Genomic DNA, 24,833 nt, shown 5'->3' on the forward strand with positions numbered 1-24,833 from the left:
AAAAGGGAAGCATCCGTCACTATGATTTGGGTCAGGGTGTCTTGATGGAACCTCATGCCTTACAGTAGGCTCTCTGAGCGGCACCACCAACTTAGTGATTCTTTTGCATGAGAGGTTAAAATCACTTGGTCCTCCATCTTCTAGATAGTTGATCCCCACTGATCTGCGACACTGTTGCAGTCACATGTAGAGATGTGCATTTGAGACCAGAAAAATGCATGATGTCATTGATCCTAGAAGAGAGGCCAATGGCTATTTTCTTCAGATTGTGACATTTCTTACAGATAGAGAAGAGTCTCTCAGAAGGAAACACTCTTGTGAACACTGTCTAGGACTGCACCCAGACAGAGAAGGGATTGAACTGGCACAGAGATAGACTTTTCATGGTTCCTTATCAGTCCCCACCGAGGGTCACAACAGTCACTTGATAAACTTGGCTTGCTTAGAAGATGAATTGACGGGCCACTTGTATACATATGGGTAGATGAAAATCTTTATTTTTCTAAGGTGAAATGCCACAACCACCATGCATTTGGGGAGTCTCAGTGGTCCAGATTTGAGACAAAGGAAAAACCATGCATTGGTAATGGTCCCTTCCTATGGTAAACATGAGGAATTTTCAATGTTTCTTGGCTATCAGGATGAGAAAATAGGCATCTTGCAGATCTATAGAACATATCCATTCCCCATGATGAAGTTGAGGGTAGATTCGATGAAGAGCTAACATTCTGAACTTCTCCTTGCAAATCTACTTGTTTTTTTTTTTCAGGTTCTAAATGGGTCTGATCTTGTTTTCGGTCCTTCCTTCATGAGCAGAAAGTAACATGAATAAATTTCCATTCCTTTGTGAGAAGTGACGACATGTTCCACCGCATATTATTTCAAGAGGGTAGAGACTTCTTGTTGTAGTTCTTCCTGATGGAATAGGGATGACTTCTTTGTTAGACTGCATGGTGGAAGATACTTCAATCCGAAACAGTATCCATTTTCTACAATACTCAGAACACATTTGTGGGTAGTTATTTTCCTCCACTCTTCTGGAAAAGGTTATGCTTTCCTCTACTGGAGTGGGTAATGGAAGAAGGGAAAGAAGGCCTTCACTGCTTGCCACCAGTAGTTTTGGCTGCTTGGGCAGATGATTGCTGACCTCCTCTGCCTCTTGACTGATGTCTATGCTGTTGAAATCCTTGAGGCTGTTGGTGGTGCTTTTGTTGCACAGAAAACCTTGAACTAGTGGAAACATCAGGGGTTACCATGCTCTATAGGAATGTTTTTTATTACTTTATTTTTGTATTCCTTCCTTTTTTCCAAACCAACAGCTCTCAAGGTTTTGAGTTCAGTCTTCTTACGAAACATCTCATCACCGGCATAAGAACCAAATGTATTGACTGAAAAAGGGATATTTAAAAAACTCTGTGTTGTGCTTATGGTTTAAACCTTGTGAGTCTGAGATCAGATGACCGACAGAGCTTAACTATGACAATATGCATGTGCTGCTAGAGTGGAGATATCAGCTGCAGCACGGATGATCCTATTTGACACCATCATGCCCTCGTTGATGATTTTTGAAATCATGGCTCCTGTCTCTGGGGAGGCCCTCTATGAATTGGTGAACTGAGTCTCAAAGAGGTCTGTCATTATCACCCCAGAAGAGCAGAAGCAGTGGCAGCCTTCAGAGTGATGGCACAGGTACAGCCTACATTTATGCCCACGAAATCCAACTTTATTTTTATAATCAACTTTTTATTTTTTACCATAGTAATACAAAAGAGCCTAATCTGAGGAGAATTCCCCCGAGCACAACCAACCCAGAGCCAGTCTCCGTTGTCATCCCTCTAGTTAACTGACATCTCTAGTAATAGTCATCAATTCAAAGAATTGCCACCACCTGCCCTGGATTCTGGCATGTTTCTTACGGCATCCTCTGACCTCATAAATGAGCTACTTCTGTTGCGCACATTAGTCCATTGCTGCTCTGCGTTCCAGCATTGTGGGAGGGTTGTGGGCTCTCCATCGGATGCAATGTCTCTGCCAGCACCGTTGTCAAACCCACCATTGTACACTCCCCTCTAATGCCCCCCCCCCCCCCCCCCCCCAAACCAGGTCATCCAATAGCACTAGACATGCCAGCCTTGGTGTCAAGTCGATGTGTCTGCCCAGCACTCTGGTATGGGTTGTGGCTATCAAGCTCTAGTACTGGAGATGCCACAGCATAGCCATGTCATATGAATGAAATCTGTCCGGGGGGGTGCGCCAAAAGCGCATGTAATCAGGAAGCCTACCAGCATGCCAAAGGTGTTGTGGGCTAAAGTAAGTTATGTTTAAATGGTGCAGCTCAATTAGCCTGGCACTACGATTTCACAGGAGCCATGCATGCTTGCCTCCAGTCCACATCATCACGGGGTACTACCCCGACCTCCAATTTCTGCTTCAGAAGTGCAATCGTCAGGTGTGTTATTCATGAGCGATCTGCATTTCTTACACACTCCACTCAGCCCAACTACCTATCATCTGTTGAGCTTCCAGGGAGCTGTACTCCGGTAGATCAGAAAGCTCTGATTTATGACATCCCAATGCATGTCAAATCTTTAAGTATCAGTGGAGTGGAGTTTGTGCAAGCTTGAAAGGAGTCTGTAAGTCGGTAAAGGTTTTGATATGGGATCCCCGTCCACACATCCCGCAGGGTCGTAATCCCGCTCTTATACCACAAGCCAAATCCCTGCAGCTGTGAAGTATGGCGCAAACAGATCCTATAACGGGGTTTTGCTGTGTCAGCTTCTTATCCCCGCCGGTAAAAATGAGTGCTGCACACCAGCTGAGGAACATCACCCTCGGACACTCTGGGAGATGATCTGCGATGGGAGTGCCATATAAGAAATCATATTGTCTAGGCCCAGTAGAGCCAATTCTGCTCAGTAGACCGGTTCACTCAACCCACTGGTCAGCCTGTCAATGATTAGGAGCTGGGAGGCCCAGTGTTCGGTCTACACATCCACCATCCCCATCCCACCATTGTATGTCAACTGTCTGCATTAGTCACAGACGCTGCAGGGGCCCAACTTCACCATAAAAAGGAACAGATTAACGCTGCAAGATTGACAAACCAAGCAGTGGTGACAGAGTGTTTAAAGTTGTGCAGCAAACAGAAGTATCGTGGAAGTACCATAACTTTACAATAACAGTAAGACTTGCTCCAGGTTGAGCAACAGAAGTCTGGCTCATTTCAGTAGGTCCTTATTTGTTTTAATGAAAAGGGCCATAAAGGTTAAGACTCCACATGAGTTCTGGGACTACTGATACATAATCTCCCCACATATTTAAAACTAAGGCATCCAACTGAAATATTTGCCAGCTTACTGAAGAAACATCTCACTACAATGCAACCAAGAGTAATTTCTGTGAGTCTGCATGTAGGCCAGTGAACTTCTCAAAGATTTTCAAATCACAGAAACCAGAGAGCTGGGGGTGGCCATGTAAAGGAGAACTTCATCCAAATATAGGACTATCCTGTCTTCCACCCTCCATACTCCTCCCTTTTACCCCTACCCATTCCACCCCCAAATCACCAGCACATTGCATCTGAGCAGCACATCTGATTATTCTGCCCAGAGTTTCAATTGCGAGAGTGAAAATAAGGGATAAAGGGTAGACCTGCCTAGTCTCCCTGCAGATCCGAAAGTCTAAGAGAGGGTCTCATTGATCATCACCTGGCCTGTGGGTCCCTTATAAAGAAGTCAAATATATCAGCAATATTGCAAGCTGAATTCCATGCAGTGGAGGACATAGGCCAGAGAGTTACAGTCCACCGGATCCAATGCCCTCTTGAAGTTCACCATGAATACTGCACTAGACTAAGATGTATTTTGAGAGCAGATCAAAGCCACATTAACTCATCTAATAAGTGCTATGTGTGGACATAAAGCTGCACTGGTCAGGGTGGATAAGTTCCCTTAGAGGGTCCTGAAGGTGACTCGCCAAGGCTTTTGTGAATATTTTGAGATTTGTATTAATCAAAGAGATAGGGAGTTATTTGGCACAGTTATCTGTGGGTTGACCTATTTTGGGGAGGGCTACTATGAGGGACACACATCTTTGCCCAAAGGGAACGATCCATTTCCGACTGCCTACCCAAATAGATTCAGGAGGTGTGAAATAAGAATGTCTGGAAACCTCCGGTAATTTTAGGAAGGAACCCCGTCTGGCCATGGAGTTTTCCTGCACATTTATGTCCTGCATAGCCTTCCCTGTCTCCTCTGCTGTTAAAGGGAGCTTCAAACTCTAGCCATTGGGACTTTGTAAATGTAGGGAGAGATATTTCCAAATTAAGCGGGCTGGCTTTTTCTCTATCTATTTGAAGTTGGGAGATGTATAAAAGTAGTCTGTGAACATCTCCACTATTACATCCATAGAAGATCAAGTTGTCTATGTCGTGTCTATGCATAGTGTCTCAAGGGCATTTGTGCTGCACTTCATTTCAAACTGCAAGATTCAGGTTTTCAGCACAATGATCTGGCTCTACTTTGCCTTTTCAGCCCATCTTAGATGTGATCTGGCCACCACCATCATTATGGCCTTGCTAGCAGCCCAACATGTGCCTCCAGAGGCCACCAAGCCCTTATTCGTCTCAAAGTATGTTTGGAGCTCATCCTGTAAATGACTGCCGAACTGGTCCTCCACCAGGCATTCAGGCGCCATATACGCCTTCTGTGCAGCGCCCGGTGACCCAAAGTTAAGGACCATCACTGACCCAGATGACCAGGAACTGGGCCTTCTCAGGTAGATGTTAGCGCAAGAGACAAAAATACACTGCCCAATTAATTATTGTAAATATGGGGAAACTATGGCTACAATTCAGGTGCCAGAGAGAAACATTCCACCCTACCACTGAATCCCTCCAGATACTATATGGTATCATACTTAGGCAGCTGAAGAGTATCAAACTGATAAGATACTTGATTCTGACCATGTTACTCCATTTTGCTTATCCAAATACATCTGCTTTATTTTCCTCCAGCACTTTGAAAAGGTATCTAAAAACACCAATAAACAAACAGCTGGAACTCAACCCTGCCTCACTTTTGTTTTTAACTTTACATTCGGTAGAAACAATGCTTTGGTGTTGCACATTCCAAAACCGATTTCACTATGCAAATATAAACAGAGACTAATCCAAGAAGAAATAAATTAGTTAAGTATCTATTACATAGCATTAGACAAATGTTTAACTTTACATTTACTTTACATGTATGTCTCACCTTCTTTTTGGGAGGACTGGGTAAACCTCACTCCCCTTGGGTTCACATAATCCATGTCATGAACGGAAGAGGAATCCTCTGTCAATGATGCACTGTCTTCCAAGACTTCTGGAATGGACTCTACTGAGGCAGAATGCATCTTCTCACTTGACAATACACCAGCCTTGCCACATATAAATAGGATCAAGACAGAAAGCAAACATTGAGAAATATTTCAACCACACATCAGAGCATTTGAAAAAAACGAAAGAAAAATGTTACTTACCCTGTAAGCATCGGTTTATTTCATGTAGTACTGAAAATTCACAAGCTGCACATGCTCCTGCCACCTAGTTTTGGTCTCAAAGGTGTGCAAGTTGTTTTTCTTCGAAAAATTATTCTCAAGTAACAAGGTAGTGCGACTCAAACTCTTGCTGTTAATGCACATGGGCATTGGCTCTATTCTCAGATCGTATTCACATGGCGGGTGAAGATGAGGATGGATTGAAGCAATACAGAAAGAGAGAGGGGACCGTGCAGGAAAAGTAGGTAAGAATGACAAAACAGTCAGAGGTTTCCGGGGAGGAGAATGAGAGCATGTGAATCTACAGCACTGCATGCCACAGGCAGATGCTTACAGGGTAACATTTTCCATTTAAGGCATGTGTGGCTGTAGCCACATATGCTGTGCATAGACTACAAAGCAGTCCTCCCATACACAGCGGCTAGCATGCGGGTGTTTCAGTAGACTGAAAAAACATATGGAGCACAGGCTAGCTAATACTATCTTGTTAATGTGCCAGTACAGCTACACAATAGTGTTCTGTGATGTATAGACCTGGTAGGTGCTTTACTGATGTCAGCTACAGGAACCTTCCTCATGGAGGCCATAGAGGCCCACCTTTTACGAGTGGGACCGGCTCTTAGAGAAAAAGGCAAAGCCCTTTTGGCATTTGTGTAACATTTTAATACATTTGACTATCCATCTGGCTACACCCGATTTTGAGAGCCCACCCTTAATGAGGTTTAGAAAGACCCAAGAAGAGCTGTTGAGTTTTTTCGAAAGGGTTTTTCTATATCTATATAGTACATTAGGGCTCACTTAATATCTAAGAAATGTAGGGCCCATTCTGAAACAGAGTGAGTTTAAGGGGAAAAAAATCTGAATTCTATAGACTTAAGGTGAAAGGGGGAGACCAACTTAAGGAGGAATTTAGGGTTAGTATGAAGGACAGCCTATTCCTGTTAACTTGAAAGAAATGTTAAACCAAAGTTAACACTTGAAGGTCACCGACAAGTCTGAGGGAGGAGAATGCTACAAGAAACGTCAGCTTCCAGGAGAGGAACTGAAGGGCGCAAGAATGGAGGGGCTCAAAAGAAGGACCCAAACGTCTTGTCAGAAAGATATTGAGTCCACACAGGGCCCAGGGGTACTCATGGAGGAAGAACAAGCTACTTACTTTTGGTAACACCTAATCTGGTATAGACTCTAGCTGCAGATTCCTTACCTTAGAATTATCTGCAGGTGTCAGGCTGGATCCTGAAATTTGCCCTGAGCAGTATCCCTGTGCGCCAGTGGTTGGCATCATCCAGCTCCGAGTGGCATAGCCCACATTGGAAACAATATATAAGGTGCCTATATAAGCACCAACCCAACATGCTGGCATTAGTTTCTTCTTGCAACTTTCCACATCAGAAGCAAGGAGCCATGAGTACCAGTGACCACTGGTGTGTGAAAGTGGGGCCCTGAAAAGGGGAGCAGTCCTTATGGAGAGCAGGGAGGGTGGGTGGTTCAGTAAGGAATCTGCAGCTAGATAAAGGTTCTACCAGATAAGCAGTTACCTTAGGTAAGTAACTTGTTCATCTGGTAGAGACTTCTAGCTGCTATTCCTTACCTTAGAATAGATACCCAAGTAATACCTTCCCAGAGGTGGTTCTGCAAACATGATTAAAACCACAAATTCATGCAGGATAGAAAGTTTCAACTCTGATGGACCTGACTGTCCAGGCAGTAGTGTTTGGTGAACGTGTGCAGCGAGGCCCACATTGTTGCCTGGCAAACATCCAGGCCTGGAAGTCGCAGCCTTTGCTCTAGTGAAATGAGCATGCAAGTCCTCCAGGGGCTGATTCTTGTCCAATTCGTAGTATATCTTAATGCAGAATACAATCCATTGGGAGATGGTTCATTTCTGCACTCCCTTCCTGGTCATGGCACAGACATATCCCACAAAGAGTTGATCATCCACCCAGAACAGTTTTGTGCAGTCAAGATACAACACCGCTCTTTTTGGGTCCAGCCAGTGGAGTCTCTCCTCTTCTTTAGAGGGATGAGGCAGAGCGTAAAAGGTAGGCAAAGTGATGGAAAGGCTTACGTGAAATGGGGTAATTACTTTCATCAAGAAGGACGCTCAAGTCTGAAAGACCAGTTCACTGGCAAGACAGTCACATATGGAGGCTGAGATGACAGCGCCTGCCGTTCACAGACCCTCGGAACATATGTAACTGCCACCAGAATGACTGTCTTGATGGTGAAAAGCCTAACAGGGCTGGTATGAAGTGGCTTAAAGGGAGCGTATAGGAGTAAATTAAGAAACAAACTAAGATCCCATTGAGGTATTATGAATGGAGTTGGTGAAAACATGTCACACAGCAGAGCCCGCATATGCCAGTGGGCATATGTCACAAGCAGGATGCAGGAGGCTGTGAAGCCCAGCAGCCTGAGAGTCAGTCTCACCAAAATCTAGGATAAAGGCTGAAACATTGGTATCATAGCCTGAATATACTGGACTCGCCGTTTGAGAGGATAGGCCCAAAACTGCAATGTGTCCAGCACAGGGAGGCCAAAAGGAGCTCATGAAAAAGGGTCAGGTGTGACTTTGGAACGTTGACAGAGAACCCTAGTGAGGGCAGGAAGTGCACCGTACTCTGGAGGTGGGAGACAGGTGCTGGGTGAGCTTGCCTACAAACAGTCAGTCATCAACAAAGGGGAACACTAGCACCCCTGATCTCCGCAAATGAGCCGCAACCACCGCCATCACCTTGGTGAACACCCAAGGGACGCTAGTGAGACGAAAGGGGAGCATGGTTCAAGCACTTGTGGCCTACTGTGACTCACAGGCAGGACAGGGTTGTGGAAGCATTCGTCCTGCAAATCCAACGTTAGCATCCAGTCTCCCAGGTCCAGAGCAGAGAGTACTGAACGAGTGTGAGCAATCTGAACTTCTCCTTCTTCCATAAGAAATTGAGCGGGCACACGTCTAGGATAGGACAAAGCCCTCCGTCCTTCTTGGGCACCAGAAAGTAACAAGAATAGCAACCATGACCTACCTCTGATGCCGGAACCCTCTCTATGGCTCCATTGGCCTAAAAAGTCTCTACTTCCAGGTGGAGTAAGAAAATGTGGTCCTCCATCAGCCTGTCAGAAGTAGGTGGCATGAATGGAGGGGCATGCACATAGGGAAGGAAGCATCCCATTCTGACACTCTGGAGAACCCAGCAGTCAAATGTTATTGCTTTCCAGTGGTGCAGGTGATGGCATATCCTGCCTTCCACTGGGTGCTTATGATGTCCGGAGGACAAACTAAACAGGCTTGGAAGCTGCGGCTGATGGGAGAGTGGTGGACTGCCCCAATCTATAGTTTCCTTATTCATGAGGCCTGCAAGTACCGCATTCTCAGCCATACAAGGCCTGGGAAGCTTGCATACCATGGTGGCTGGGCAAGTAGAGACGTGGCTTTAAGCACCTTCCGTGGCAGCGAAAAGCAGACTGGGGTTAGTGAGGGGTGATGGTAAGGCCTAAGAATCAGACCATAGTTCTGTTGTCTTTTAAGTGCTCTAGCAGTTAGTGCGCCTGGCCTCTGAAGAGACAGGAGCCATCAATGGGTACTTTAATGAGCGAGGCTTGGACATCATCTGAAAAAGCCAGAGGTTCTCAACCAGGTGTGGTGTTTACGGGCCACCGATGATGAAATAGCTAGGCCAGGTAGAAGGCATCATTAACAGGCTCTCAGGAGGAGAGTGCTGTGTCAGGCAGGCAGGGTCACCCGTTTCTGTGACGACATGCATCTGTTTATTCAAAGGTGGGCAGGAGCAGGGTTTAGCACAAATGCCCATCAGTGTCACTCAAGGCTTCGTTGATCAGCAAGAGATCAGATGAAGTCTGCTGAGTCTGCAAAATGTCCGTGAGGACGTTGGTTGTAACCTCAACATGAGGCAACTGCACATCTAAGACAGTCCACTGGCCTCTTGTACGTCCAGATAAAAACTGTCATCACGTTCTGGAGAAAAGGAAACCCCAAAAGCTGATTGGCTCTGATAAGAATTCGATCTAAACAGTTGATGGAACACTGGAGGGTGGTTCCTCGGCAGAGTCACTGTCTTATCTGGTCAAGTGCACTGGGGCCAGGCACATCGGAACTGTGCCAGCTGAGGCTAAGATGGATTTGGATTTGACTCAGAGCCATGGATCGGTATCCTCTTAGGAGGTCGGAGCCAGCATGAACGCGCCAGGCACCGGCATGGATCCTGATGCCAGGCAAGGAGTTGGCTACAAACATGGAACTGAACCCAAAATTGAATCAGGGAGCACAGATGGCACCAAAATGGCATCAGCCAGAGGTAAACCTTGGGATGATTCAGGATCAGCTGCGGAATCTGTATTTTGAGTTTTGAGAGGGGACCATCTGTGAGACAAAGGGGCACACCTTGACATCCTTGCAACTTCACAGAAGTAGAGTGGTAAGGTTGGGACAAGGCACACAGACTTTTTGTGCTTCTTTTCTGCCAATCACAGAAAAAGGTCCATGTTCTCAACTTTGTTTTACACAACTACCTGAGATGCTGAGCAATGTACAGCTTGGCTTCCCACCCCGGATCACCTTTTGGGTCAATCATGTCATGTTCCTCTTGGAGCAGTGACCTGAATCCAAACAACACAGAGAGACACCTTTTGAGGATCTGCAACAAACAGTGTTTGCAACAGTCTCTACAAGGCTCAAACGTTGTAGTTTTAGTGAGGTACACGCTCCCATGCACAATGGAAAGAAATTTTATATAGGGGGAAAAAAACTCATCAACTGATGAGAAAATGTTAGACGCTTGCTCCGATCACCATACAATAGAGAGGAAAGAAAGGACGCTGACAGTGTGCTTGAGTGGCACCTATTAGTAGCTCTAACTGTCACTTCTGGGATGGAGAGGAGTTGCCACTAAGCCACATGATGCCCCCCACTAGCGCCCTGGGGCAATTCTGAAAAGTCTTCTGGATCCAGTGCGGCGCCTTCAGACATTCTACAAGTGAATCTGCTGTTAGAATTATCAGAAGTTACATAAGTGCAGTAGCTCAGTTATCCTTAACTGCCTAATCAGTGGCTTACTATAACGAAAATATTTCAATCTGATGCTGGTGCACAAGGGAAAATCAGCAGATAAAAATGTCAAGGATTACTTCATAAAACCTGATATCAGCTCTCTTGCTTTTATGCATGCACAAATATATACATATAAATAAACTAGTTACTCACCTTCAGTAGTGCTGCAAGAAAGCAGGCGTTTTATACGTTTACCTTCACGCTTTGCCCACATTTCGACTCCTAGGCACAGGTATAATGGTTTTGAAATGTCGAAATCCCTGCTAATAATGAGTAGGTTTAAGTAGTCTGACACTTAAAAGGTGCATGTGTAATTGGATCAACCTCAATTGGCTTTATTTGACTTACTTGTAAGTCACTAGTTGTAGGAAGTTGGCTCTGTATGTACTATTTCAAAGTAAGAAATAGCATGCACAGAGTCCAAGGGTTCCCCTTAGAGGTAAGATAGTGGCAAAAAGAGATCATTCTAATGCTCTATTTTGTGGTAGTGTGGTCGAGCAGTAGGCTTATCAGAGGGTAGTGTTAAGAATTTGTTGTACACACAGGCAATAAATGAGGAACACACACTCAAAGACAAATCCAGGCCAATAGGTTTTTATATAGAAAAATATATTTTCATAGTTTATTTTAAGAACCACAGGTTCAAGATTTACAAACAATACTTTAAATGAAAGGTATTTCACTTAGGAACTTTGAATTAGCAAAATAGCATATACAGTTTTCACACAAATGGCAATAAGCTATTTTAAAACTGGACACAGTGCAATTTTCCACAGTTCCTGGGGGAGGTAAGTGTTTGTTAGTTTTGCAGGTAAGTAAACCACCTACAGGGTTCAAAGTTGGGTCCAAGGTAGCCCACCTTTGGGGGTTCAGGGCAACCCCAAAGTTACCACACTATCAGCTCAGGGCCGGTCAGGTGCAGAGGTCAAAGTGATGCCCAAAACGCATAGGCTTCAATGGAGAAGGGGGTGCCCCGGTTCCAGTCTGCCAGCAGGTAAGTACCCGTGTCTTCGAAGGGCAGACCAGGGGGGTTTTGTAGGGCACCGGGGGGCGGGGGGGAGGAACACAAATCAGCACAAAAAGTACACCCTCAGCGGCACGGGGGCAGCCGGGTGCAGTGTGCAAACAGGCGTCGGGTTTGCAATGTAGTTCAATGGGAGACCCAGGGGTCTCTTCAGCGATGCAGGCAGGCAAGGGGGGGGGGGGGGGGGGGGGGGCTTCCTCAGGGTAGGGAGAGGGCCACCTGGGGGTCGCTCCTGCACTGGAGGTCGGATGGTTCAGGTCCTGGGGGCTGCGGGTGCAGTGTCCTTACCAGGCGTCAGGTCTTTGAAACAGGCAGTCGCGGTCAGGGGGAGCCTCTGGATTCCCTCTGCAGGCGTCGCTGTGGGGGCTCAGGGGGTTCAACTCTGGCTACTCACGGGCTCGCAGTCGCCGGGGAGTCCTCCCTGTAGAGTTTGTTCTCCACAAGTCGAGCCGGGGGCGTCGGGTGCAGAGTGCAAAGTCTCACGCTTCCGGCGGGAAACGTGTGTTCTTTCAAAGTTGCTTTTGTTGCAAAGATGCTTCTTTCTTGGAGCAAGCCGCTGTCCTCTGGAGTTCTCGGTCCTTTTAGATGCAGGGTAGTCCTCTGAGGCTTCAGAGGTCGCTGGACCCTGTGGAACGTGTCGCTGGAGCAGTTCTTTTGAAGTGGGGAGACAGGCCGGTAGAGCTGGGGCCAAAGCAGTTGGTGTCTCCGTCTTCTCTGCAGGTTTTTCAGCTCAGCAGTCCTTCTTCGTCTTAGGTTGCAGGAAACTATCTTGCTAGGTTCTGGGAGCCCCTAAATACTCGATTTAGGGGTGTGTTTAGGTCTGGGGGGTTAGTAGCCAATGGCTACTAGCCCTGAGGGTGGCTACACCCTCTTTGTGCCTCCTCCCTGAGGGAAGGGGGGCACATCCCTATTCCTATTGGGGGAATCCTCCATCTGCAAGATGGAGGATTTCTAAAAGTCAGTCACCTCAGCTCAGGACACCTTAGGGGTTGTCCTGACTGGCCAGTGACTCCTTGTTTTTCTCATTATCTCCCCTGGACTTCCCGCCAAAAGTGGGGGCTGTGTCCAGGGGGCAGGCATCTCCACTAGCTGGAGTGCCCTGGGGCATTGTAACACGAAGCCTGAGCCTTTCAGGCTCACTGCTAGGTGTTACAGTTCCTGCCGGGGGGAGGTGTTAAGCACCTCCACCCAGAGCAGGCTTTTGTTTCTGTCCTCAGAGAGCACAAAGGCCCTCACCACATGGGGTCAGAAACTCGTCTCTCAGCAGCAGGCTGGCACAGACCAGTCAGTCCTGCACTGAACAACTGGGTAAAATACAGGGGGCATCTCTAAGATGCCCTCTGTGTGCATTTTTTAATAAATCCAACACTGGCATCAGTGTGGGTTTATTATTCTGAGAAGTTTGATACCAAACTTCCCATTATTCAGTGTAGCCATTATGGAGCTGTGGAGTTCGTTTTTGACAGACTCCCAAGACCATATACTCTTATGGCTACCCTGCACTTACAATGTCTAAGGTTTTGCTTACCTGTGGTATAGTGCACCCTGCCTTAGGGCTGTAAGGCCTGCTAGAGGGGTGACTTACCTATGCCACATGCAGTGTGAGGTTGGCATGGCACCCTGAGGGGAGTGCCATGTCGACTTAGTCATTTTCTCCCCACCAGCACACACAAGCTGGCAAGCAGTGTGTCTGTGCTGAGTGAGGGGTCCCTAGGGTGACATAAGACATGCTGCAGCCTTTAGAGACCTTCCCTGGCATCAGGGACCTTGGTACCAGGGGTACCAGTTACAAGGGACTTACCTGGGTGCCAGGGTTGTGCTAATTGTGGAGACAATGGTACATTTTAGGTGAAAGAACACTGGTGCTGGGGCCTGTTAGCAGGGTCCCAGCACACTTCTCAGTCAAGTCAGCATCAGTATCAGGCAAAAAGTGGGGGGTAACTGCAAAAGGGAGCCATTTTCTTACACTAGTATATGGCACCAGGGATACCTAGGGCATGTAAATTAAAGTGTTTCTCACTGACTGTATCACTAGTTGTGCCACCACGGGTGACCAGGCAAAAGCATGGCTCCCACTCTGCCATTGATGGATGGCAGAGGGGTTTTACAAAGCCTACTCTACTTTTCAAGCCGATTCAAGCAATGGCAAAGCCCAAGAATGCCCTTTAATTTTTTTACGTCACCCCTAAAGCAGGCCAGCTGGGCCCTCAGGGTAGGTTGCCTTATATCAAAAGGTTAGACCTTCAGTTTCATATTTCTGCGGATCTAGCACTAAAAAAAACCCACAATTGTTGTTTTCACTGCTGAAAGGCTAGTAGTCCCATCTGTGAGTGCAGAGTTACAGGCTGAATGGGACTACTAAAGTTGGTACTTCAAGGAATCAAAAGTCAGTGGATTAAGGGTTACATCGAATTTATGGTCACTGGTGGTCAAAATGCAACTTTATTAAGTTGCACTTTTAATGCCCAAGGTTGCCAATGCCCATTTACATTTGCATACAAAGGTCTATCATCAAGACAGCATTCTTGTCTCCTGGTTATAAGTGTAAACAAATCAGAGGAAAGCCTAAAAAGGATCTGCTGGGGAGGAGAGGTTAACTCTTGCTGGCAAAAAACGCCACACCGAGTGTGAGCCCAAAAGGGGAGTTTCAAAATGGAAATGGACTTTAATGGGCAAATGGCAATCACACACAAGAGGGGCTGCTTTTTTGTTTAGGTAGACAGACAGGTATGGTGGACAGCGAGGGGAATACACTGATCAAACTGGTTTCTTGTGGATGTGTGGCTCAGAGATAGGCACACCTCTAGAGTGGGCTACAAAGCGCCAAACACCAAGGGAGGGGTTCAGCGATTCTGGGAGTTGGCAGAATAGGGCACGCTGGGGTAGCTACAAGCTTCACAGGAAATTGCCATGAGACAGGAGAAATTCAAGCAGTCCATTAGATAGTGACTGCAACATCCCCTAAGGGCACTTTCTGGGCATAAAGTACAAGTTACTTACCTTCGGTAACAAAATATCTGGTAGAGACATATTCTTGTTGATTCTTTACCTTAGAATTTTCCCCCATGCGTCAGACTGGATCCAGAGATTTGTCTTCAAGCAATACCCTTGCGCGTCGGTAGGTGGTGTCTGTCAACTCCGCAGGCGTCGGGGTCGCTGTGATGATGTCGGGAGTAGTACATAGACGCCGCCCTTGCGCAGTGACGCCAGTTTCTTTTAACGACTTTCCACACCAGAGCGCAGAGCCGCTAAGAACACAAATTGGTGTGCCAGAGCTAAGGACCTGAAAGGGGGAATCCTTGTCCCTAGAAATCAGTTCGCAAGTGGGGAGGATGGGTGGGCGGTAAGGAATCTGCAACTAGACTATGGCCCTCATTCTGACCCTGGCGGATTGAATCCGCCAGGGCCGAGGGCAGCGAATGCACCGCCAACAGGCTGGCGGTGCATTCATGGGCATTCTGACCGCCGCGGTCAGAAACGGGAAACCAGCGGTCTCCCGCTGGTTTCCCGCTGCCCATGGGAATCCTCCATGGCGGCGCAGCAAGCTGCGCCGCCATGGGGATTCCGACCCCCTTCCCGCCAGCCTGGTTCTGGCGGTTTACACCGCCAGAACCTGGCTGGCGGGAACGGGTGTCGTGGGGCCCCTGGGGGCCCCTGCAGTGCCCATGCCAATGGCATGGGCACTGCAGGGGCCCCCTAACAGGGCCCCACATTGCTTTTCAGTGTCTGCTTAGCAGACACTGAAAAGCGCGACGGGTGCCACAGCACCCGTCGCACACCTTCCACTCCGCCGGCTCCATTCGGAGCCGGCATCCTCGTGGAAGGCGCTTTCCCGCTGGGCCGGCGGGCGATCTTTTGCAGATCGCCCGCCGGCCCAGCGGGAAAGTTGAAATGCCCCCGCGGTCTTCTGACCGCGGGGCGGTGTTTGGGCGGTTTCCGCCCGGCGGGCGGCGTCCGCCGCCCGTCCGGGTCGGAATGAGGCCCTATGTCTCTAACAGATATTTCGTTACCAAAGGTAACTTGTACATCTGATAGAGACTTCTAGTTGCAGATTCCTTACCTTAGAACAGATACAAAAGCAATGCCATCCTCAGTGGTGGGATGAGAACCAAGATCATACTAGAAAGTCCTGCAGGACTGAACGACCAAAGTAGCCGTCTCGACGGATCTGACAATCCAGGCAGTAATGCTTAGCAAATGTGTGCAGGGATGCCCACATAGCTGCCTGACAGATATCCAGGACAGGAACTCCACGTGCTAACGCAGTGGAAGCAGCAGTTGCTCTGGTGGAATGAGCCCGCAAGCATTCAGGAGGTTGCTTCTTAGCCAAAGCGTAGCACATTTTGATGAAAAGAAGCACCCATCGAGAGATGTTACGCTTTTCACCGCCTTCCCTTTTTTCGCACCCACATAGCCAACGAAGAGCTGATCGTCCACCCAGAAATTTTCAGTACGATTAAGGTAGAATGCCAACGCTCTTTGGGTCCAGATGATGGAGTCTCTCCTCCTCATGGGAAGGATGTGCGGGTGAGTAGAAGGTAGGCAAAGTGATAGACTTGCCTACATGAAATGGTGTAACCACCATAGGAAGGAAGGAAGCTCTAGTGCATAACACTACTTTGTCAGTATGTACAGACAAGTATGGAGGTTTTGAGGAAAGGGCTTAAAGCTCACTCACTCTGTGAGCAGAGGTGATAGCGACCAGAAAGACAGTTTTGAATCTGAGAAGCCGCAAGAGACAATTATCCATTGGCTCAAAGGGGGTACACATTAAATAAGTAAGTACAAGATTAAGGTCCCACTGAGGCATGATAAATGGAGTGGGAGGAAATAAGTGGGTGAGCCCTTTTAAGAACCTACTCACAAAAGAAGATTTGGAGAGAGAGGGCTGATCAGGTAGCCTAAGAAAGGCGGAAATGGCAGATAAATACCCCTTAAGGGTGCCCAAAGCAGAGCCCTGCTGGGTTAAAGAAAGAATGAACAGAAGAACCTCCGACAGAGGGGTAGAAAGGGGATCAACAGATTTGTTGGTACACCATGCCACAAATTTATGCCAACAACAGGCGTAAACAGTTTTAGTAGATGGACGCCTGGCTGCCAAGATAACATTGCAGACTTCGAGTGGAAGGGTAAAAGTCGTCAACTGTTGCCGCTCAATCTCCATGCATGAAGGCGGAGGTTGGACAGGTTCAGGTGCAGAACCGTCCCCTGTAACTGCGACAGAAGATCCGCCCGAAGAGGCAGTCTGAGTGGAGGATCGATAGACATACTCAGTAGCTCTGGATACCACACTCTTCAAACCCAGTCCGGAGCCACCAAGATGACTTGGGTCCTGTCGTTCTTGATTTTCTTGAGAATTCCTGGAAGAAGAGGGATAGGCGGGAAGGCGTAAAGGAGGCCTGAATTCCACTTGAGACGAAAATCGTTTCCGAGCGAGTGCCGCCTTGGACACTCCAATGCGCAAAACAGCTGACATTGCGCTTTCTCTGCGGAGGCGAAAGGATCTAACCAAGGCTCTCCCCACTGCTGAAAGAGACCTTGTGCCACCTCCGGATGGACACGCCATACGTGATCGACTGTGCGTAGACTGCTGAGTTCGTCTGTTCTGGCGTTGAGGGAACCTGCCAGATGTTGAACCATCAGGGGGTAATACCCCGATGTTCCAGCCATGTCCAGAGGTGTAGTGCCTCCTGACAAAGGGTCCAGGACCCTACTCCGCCCAATTTGTTGGAGTACCACATGGCAATAGTATTGTCCGTGAACACCTGCACCACTTTGCCTTTGAGAGGGGGAAGGAATGCTTTCAAAGCAAGCCTGATCACCCGGACCTCCAGCAGATTTATATGGAGCCCTGATTCCACCGGATCTCCGCCTCTCCCATGTGGCCGCCCCAACCCACAAGTGGCGCATCTGTCACTATGGATAGAGCTGGTTGGGGAAGGGAGATGGATCTGCCATGGACCCAATTCGGATTCGAAAGCCACCACTGCAGGTCTTTCGCAGTCCCCTCAGAGATGTGGACCATGTTGGAGAGATTCCCCTGATGCTGCGCTCACCTGAAACTTCAGGTGCCACTGCAGAGCCCGCATATGCCATCTGGCATGTGTAACTAGCAAGATGCAGGAGGCCATGAGGCCCAGCAGCCTCAGAGTCAGTCTCACTGAAACCCAAGACAGAGGCTGAAAGATTGAAATCATAGTCTCAACATCTTGGATTCGCTTTTTGGGAGGATAAGCCCGAAACTGCACTGTGTCCAGAACTGCTCCGATGAAAGGGTGCGTCTGAGAGGGAGTCAGGTGTGACTTCGGCACGTTGATAGTGAACCCCAGCGTGTGTAGGAGGTTCACTGTAGTCTGAAGGTGAGAGACAACTGTCCGGGGTGATTCCGCCTTCAACAGCCAGTCGTTGAGGTAGGGGAAGACTTAGACCCCTAACCTGCGCAGATGATCTGCAACCACCGCCATCACTTTCCTGAACACCCGAGGAGCGCTGGTAAGGCCGAAGGTGAGCACAGTAAACTGAAAGTGCTTGTGACCTACCACGAATCGTAGGTAACGTCTGTGGGCAGGCAGGATGGGGATGTGGAAATAAGCATCCTGCAAGTCCAACGCTACCATCCAGTCTCCTGGGTCTAAGGCAGACAGAACCGGAGCCAGGGTGAGCATTTTGAATTTCCCCTTCTTGAGGAAGTAGTTCAAGTCCCGAAGATCTAGGATAGGACGTAAGCCCTTGTCCTTCTTTGGTATCAGAAAGTAGCGGGAATAACAACTGCGACCTACTTCTGGCACAGGGACCTTTTCTAAAGCTCCCCTGGCTAAGAGAGCCGTGACTTCCTGGCGGAGAAGCGCCAAATGATCCTCCGGAAGATGATGGAAGGATGGTGGCATGTGTGGTGGAGCAGATTCGAAAGGGAGGGAGTAGCCCTTCCGAATGATCTGCAAAACCCACCCATCCATGGTAATAAGTTCCCGGGAGTGAGGGGACGGACTAGGAGGGTTTGGAGGCTGCAGCGGGGGCAGAGGTGGAATGGACAGACCTCTGGTTCCCTGTTCCACGGCCACGTGGGATTCCGCGTCCTTGGCCACGCAGAGGCTGGCCAGCGTGTGTGGCACGGTGGCTGGGTGGGGGACTCGACAGGGCACCCCTTCCGTGGCCATGAAAGGGACGAAAAGCAGACTTTGGTGGGCAAGTGGCCAAGGAAAGACCGAGGTGTAGCCCGGGAATCCTTCAATCTCTCCAAGGCCGAGTCCGCTTTGTCTCCGAAGAGAGGGATGCCATCAAAAGGCATGTCCATGGGAGACCGTTGGACATCCCTGTAGGAAGTTGGCTCTGTATATAGTATTTCAAAGTAAGAAATAGCATGTACAGAGTCCAAGGGCCCCCGAGATAGTGGCAAAAAGAGATAGTTTTAATGCTCTATTTTGTGGTAGTGTGGTCGAGCAGTAGGCTTATCAGAGGGTAGTGTTAAGCTTTTGTTGTACACACACAGGCAATAAATGAGGAACACACACTCAAAGACTTACTCCAGGCCAATAGGTTTTTATATAGAAAAATATATTTTCTTAGTTTATTTTAAGAACCACAGGTTCAAGATTTACAAGTAATACTTCAAATGAAAGGTATTTCACTTAGGTACTTTAGAAACGTTGAATAATCACAATAGCATGTACAGTTTTGTCGAAAATGGCAACAAGCTATTTTAAAAGTTGACAGTGCAAAAATTAACAGTTCCTGGGGGAGTAGAGGTTAAGTTCACAGGTAAGTAAAACACCTACAGGGTTCAAGGTTGGGTCCAAGGTAGCCCACCTTTGGGGGTTCAAGGCAACCCCAAAGTTACCACACCAGCAGCTCAGGGCTGGTCAGGTGCAGAGGTCAAAGAGGTGCCCAAAACACACAGGCTTCAATGAAGAACAGGGGTGCACCGGTTCCAGTCTGCCAGCAGGTAAGTACCCGCGTCCTCAGGGGGCAGACCAGGGGGGTTTTGTAGGGCATCGGGGGGGGACACAAGCAGGCACAGAAAGTACACCCTCAGCGGCACTGGGGCGGCCAGGTGCAGAGCGCAAACAGGCGTCGGGTTTTGTATAGAAAGCAATGGGGCGACCCTGGTGTCTCTTCAACAATGCAGGCAGGCACGGGGGGCTCCTCGGGGTAGCCACCACCTGGGCCAGGCAGAGGGTCGCTCCTGCACTGGAGTCCTTCAGGTCCTGGGGGTTGCGGGTGCAGTGTTAATTCCAGACGTAGGGTCCCTTGTTACAGGCAGTTGCGGTCAGGGGGAACCTCTGGATTTCCTTTGCAGGCGTCGCTGTGGGGGCTCAGGGGGGTCGTCTCTGGCTACTCTCGGGCTCGCAGTCGCCGGGGAGTCCTCCCTGTAGTGTTGGATTTCCGCTGGTTGAGCCGGGGGGGTCGGGTGCAGAGTGGAAAGTGGGAAACGAAGTCTTCAAAGTCATTTCTTTGTTGCAAGAAAGTTGCAGATTGTTGAACAGGGCCGCTGTTCACAGGAGTTTCTTGGTCCTTGGTTGCAGGGCAGTCCTCTGAGGCTTCAGTGGTCGCTGGTCCCTGTAGGATGCGTCGCTGTTGCAGTTGTCTTCGAAGCTGGGAGACAGGCCGATAGGGCTGGGGCCAAAGCAGTTGTCATCTCCGTCTTCACTGCAGCGCTTCAGGTCAGCAGTCCTTCTTGTTAAGGTTGCAGGAATCTAGTTTCCTAGGTTCTGGGGAGCCCCTAAATACTGAATTTAGGGGGTGTGTTTAGATCTGGGAGGGCAGTAGCCTATGGGGAGGGGGCCACATCCCTAATCCTATTGGGGAATCCTCCATCCACAAGATGGAGGATTTCTAAAAGCAATATTCATCTCAGCTCAGGACAACTTAGGGGCTGTCCTGACTGGTGGAGGACTCCTCCTTGTTTTCCTAATTATCTCCTCCAGCCTTGCCACCAAAAGTGGGGGCAGTGGCCGGAGGGGCGGGCATCTCCACTAGCTGGGATGCCCTGTGGCCCTGTAACAAAAGGGGTGAGCCTTTGAGGCTCACTGCCAGGTGTTACAGTTCCTGCAGTGGGAGGTGAGAAGCACCTCCACCCAGTGCAGGCTTTGTTCCTGGCCACAGAGTGACAAAGCCACTCCCCATGTGGCCAGCAACATCTCTGGTGTGTGGCAGGCTGTCAGAAACTGGTCAGCCTACACTGGAAGTCGGGTATGTTTTCAGGGGGGCACCTCTAAGATGCCCTCTGGGTGTATGTTACAATAAATTACACACTGGCATCAGTGTGAATTTACTGTGCTGGGAAGCTTGAAACCAAACTTCCCAGTTTTCAGTGTAGCCATTATGGTGCTGTGGAGTTCGTGTTTGACATACTCCCAGGCCATATACTCTTATGGCTACCCTGCACTTACAATGTCTAAGGTTTTGCTTAGGCACTGTAGGGGCATAGTGCTCATGCACCTATGCCCTCACCTGTGGTATAGTGCACCCTGCCTTAGGGCTGTAAGGCATGCTAGAGGGGTGACTAACCTATGCCACAGACAGTGTGAGGTTGGCATGGCACTCTGAGGGGAGTGTTATGTCGACTTAGTCGTTTTCTCCACACCAGCACACACAAGCTGGCAAGCACTGTGTGTGTGCTGAGTGAGGGGTCTCCAGGGTGGCATAAGACATGCTGCAGCCATTAGAGACCTTCCCTGGCATCAGGGCCCTTGGTACTAGGGGTACCAGTTACAAGGGACTTACCTGAGTGCCAGGGTTGTGCCAATTGTGGAGACAAAGGTACAGTTTAGGGAAAGAACACTGGTGCTGGGGCCTGGTTAGCAGGGTCCCAGCACACTTTCAAATCAAAATTTAGCATTAGCAAAGGCAAAACGTTAGGAGGTAACCGTGCCAAGGAGGCCTTTCCTTACAGTAGCTCTTCTCTGGATCAGCTCGTGGCGCGGAAAGAAAAGAACTGACGTCACTGCGCGAGGGCGGCGTCTAGGTATTACTCCCGAAGTCATCACGGCGTCCACGACGCCTGATGAGTCGACCGACGCCACCTACAGACATGCAAGGGTATCGCTAGAAGAAAAATCCCCAGATCCAGTCTGACGCCTGGGGAAAATTCAAAGTAAGGAATCTGCAACTAGAAGTCTATCAGATAGAGGCACTCCAGCCCTCTAGAACTCAGATAACATGTGAAATGGAGTGAGGACCAAAACAAATAAAATGCAGTCCTGCTGACCTTGGAGCCAGCAAAGAGTATGCAGCAAAGAATAAACTGCCCGCTTCTCTTTGGTCTAGCGAAGTGAGTGCTGTGCCAGTGGTGCCTGGCTCAAGGAAAAGTTATCACCAAGCCAAGCCAGAAGATGTGAATTCCAAGAGTCACTTGTTGACTTCTTGTTCACAACACAGGGCCACAAAGGTGAAGGAAGCCTTCTTGGGGCGAGGACGTAGCCCAGATCACTGGATCATCGCAGCACATCTTGGGATACAGTCCCAACGCTCATAACTTACATGTGTCAGCGGGGCCAGGGAGAGCCATCAAAGTGCAGTTTAGTCACCTAGAAGGAGATCTATGACCAGAAAAAGGGAACCACTGGTTTGGCTGTGACAGGACACCAGTGGTGACTGGAATTTTTGTAGGACCAAACAGGACTTTGAGAAATATTGACCTTAGTGGCTGAAGCTGCCTCACCAGGACAGTGGCCCTAGGAGTAGTCCCAGGAAGTCTGCCGTCGACCGCACAGCATCTTTAACATCCTGTAACCCTTGCATTAGGCCCACTCCACGAAAGTCAATGGGAAGGTGCCTTACTTTGGGCGACCAACTCCAACAGGGGGTAGGGTCAGGAGGACTAGCCAAGTCAAAATGATTATGTTACTTACCTTGTAAGCATCTGTTAGCGGCAAGTTATTTTCCTTCAAAGAAGTCTTTCGATTTAAGAGGTAGAGTGATGACTCCTCAGTGATATTGCCCATGGGCATAGACTATTGTTGGATTGTATTCCCGCCGGTGGGTGAAAAAGGTGTGAAAGGTAGGTGTCAGAAAAGAGATGTCCATTCAAAATGTAAATATAAACAAGCATTTACAATGCAACGGGTCTCGCGTTTGCTCATGTTAGAGCTGATCGCGTTGTAAACTCCTAACCCGACTTTTCACCTATCGGGCAAAAGTGCATTTATGTATATAACCCGAAAAAGTGAAATTAACTATGTAAAGCGCTCGACTTCTGTCAAGCGAGATCGCGCTCGTAAATTAGAGAAAAAGAAGTCCACGAGCCCGATGGAAAACAGCGAGCCTCGCATGTTTTCTGTACTTGGTCGCTGCGCTCGAGGAGGGCTAGCTACCGGAGAAGGCATGATGTATGCGTGCCTTCGACTAATGAAAGCAAGCAGATTTTATTAGGCAAGCCCACGAACCAATAAAAAACACTGACGTGAAGTTGACAGGGCTCCGAGCCCTTTTCTAAATACTAAAGCGTCTCGCTGCGATACGCATGCACGAGCGCATGCAACGCAGGCTCGACCCTAAAAAGTATAACTGCAATGGCCAAGGGCCTCAAGGGAGGACAGGGGGTGCACTTGAATCTACAGCACTACACGCTATGAAAAGGTGCTTATAGGGTAATTAACAATCTGTTCGATATCATGTGTGGCTGTAGATACACATGCTCTGCATAGACTGTAAAGCTGCCCCCCCCACCCCCCCCCCCCTTTAGAAGCTGTGGCTCGCCTGAGGGAGTTGCAGTAGTCAGAAAAAGGGTATGTAGCACTGCCTAATCTACATTGGTTTGTTGGCCTACTAAGACATCCACAAAATAGTGCTTAGTGAAGGTATGTGGTGTAGACCATGCTGATGCCTTACAAACATCAGCTATGGGAATGATTTTAAGGCAGGCCATATTGGCTCCCTTTATACGAGTAGGGTATTTTCTGGAAGAAACTGGCAGAAGTCTTTTGGCCTTAATGTATCAAGTTTGTATACATTTGACTATCCATCTGGCTATGCCTGGTTTGGAAACAAGGCTGCCTTTATGAGGTGAACAGAAGGCTACAAAGAGTAGTTTACTTTTCCTAAAAGTTTTAGTTTTATCTATGTAGAACGTGAGCACTCTTGGCATCTAAGATGTGAAGAGCTCTTTCCACAAAATAATCTGGTTGCATGTGTAGGGAAGTGCCCCTTTTAGCATGGTAACCCCCCACTTTTGGCTGATATTGATGCTAACTTGATTGAGTGTGTGCTGGGATCCTGCTAACCAGGCCCCAGCACCATTGTTCTTTCCCTAAACTGTACCATTATTTCCACAACTGGCACACCCCAGGCACACAGCTAAGTCCCTTCTAATAAGTACCAGTGGTACCAAGAGCTCTGTGACCAGGGAGGGGCCCCTAAGGGCTCCAACATGTATCGTGACACCCTAAAGGATCCCTCACGAAACACATGCAAACTCTCATTGCAAACTATGGGGGTCATTACAACCCTGGCCGACGGTGTTAAAGCGGCGGTAAGGCCGCCAACAGGCTGGCGGTCTTTTTTTTAGTATTATGAGCTTACCGCCTTGGTCATCCACCGCTTCTCCGTTCCGCCCGCCAGGGCGGAGATGACCGCTGGACTGGAGACCTGGGTCTCCAGCCCGGCGGCCGTCACAATACCGCCGCCCATATTTTGACCCGGCTTACCGCCGTGGATTTCCAGCGGTAGGAACCGCCATGAAATCCATGGCGGTAAGCACTATCAGTGCCAGGGAAGGAATTCCCTGGCACTGATAGGGGTCTCCCCCACACCCACCCGACTCCCTCCCCTACACCCCCCACCACCCCTGCCACCCCCCAAAGGTGGCAGGGCCCCCCTCCCCACCGACCCCCAACATCACACCCCCTCTACATACACACACGCACCCCCCCACGCACCCACACAACACCCCCCCACAACACCCCCCCACCCCCTTCCCCTAACGGACGATCGACTTACCTGTGCCGTCGATCCTCCGGGAGGGGACGGGAGCCATGGGGGCTGCTCTGCCGACACCACACCGCCAACAGAACATCGCCGCGCCGAATCACAGGACCTGATTCGCTCGGCGGTGTTCTGTTGGCGTGGCGGTGGAGCAACCTCCACTTCCCCGACGCCCACCAGTATGGCTGTTGGCGATTCTCCGTCCTAAAAAGGACGGAGAGCAGCCAACAGTCATAATACGCCGAGCGGCAAACCGCGACTACTGGCGGTCTTCCGCACGGCGGT

General features: G+C 48.9%; 1 protein-coding gene across 3 annotated transcripts in view; it reads right to left on the reverse strand.

Moving 5' to 3' along the window:
- Positions 1-24,833, reverse strand: part of GBF1 (golgi brefeldin A resistant guanine nucleotide exchange factor 1) — a 1,570,387-nt gene that overhangs the window by 1,165,825 nt on the left and 379,729 nt on the right. For all 3 annotated transcript variants that reach the window (XM_069240539.1, XM_069240538.1, XM_069240540.1), the window contains one exon: positions 5,256-5,418. In XM_069240539.1, coding sequence (XP_069096640.1) covers positions 5,256-5,418 — 163 coding nt within the window. The remainder of the gene's footprint in view (positions 1-5,255; positions 5,419-24,833) is intronic.

The sequence above is a fragment of the Pleurodeles waltl genome, chromosome 6, assembly GCF_031143425.1.
Source record: "Pleurodeles waltl isolate 20211129_DDA chromosome 6, aPleWal1.hap1.20221129, whole genome shotgun sequence".
Taxonomy (NCBI): Eukaryota; Metazoa; Chordata; class Amphibia; order Caudata; family Salamandridae; genus Pleurodeles; species Pleurodeles waltl.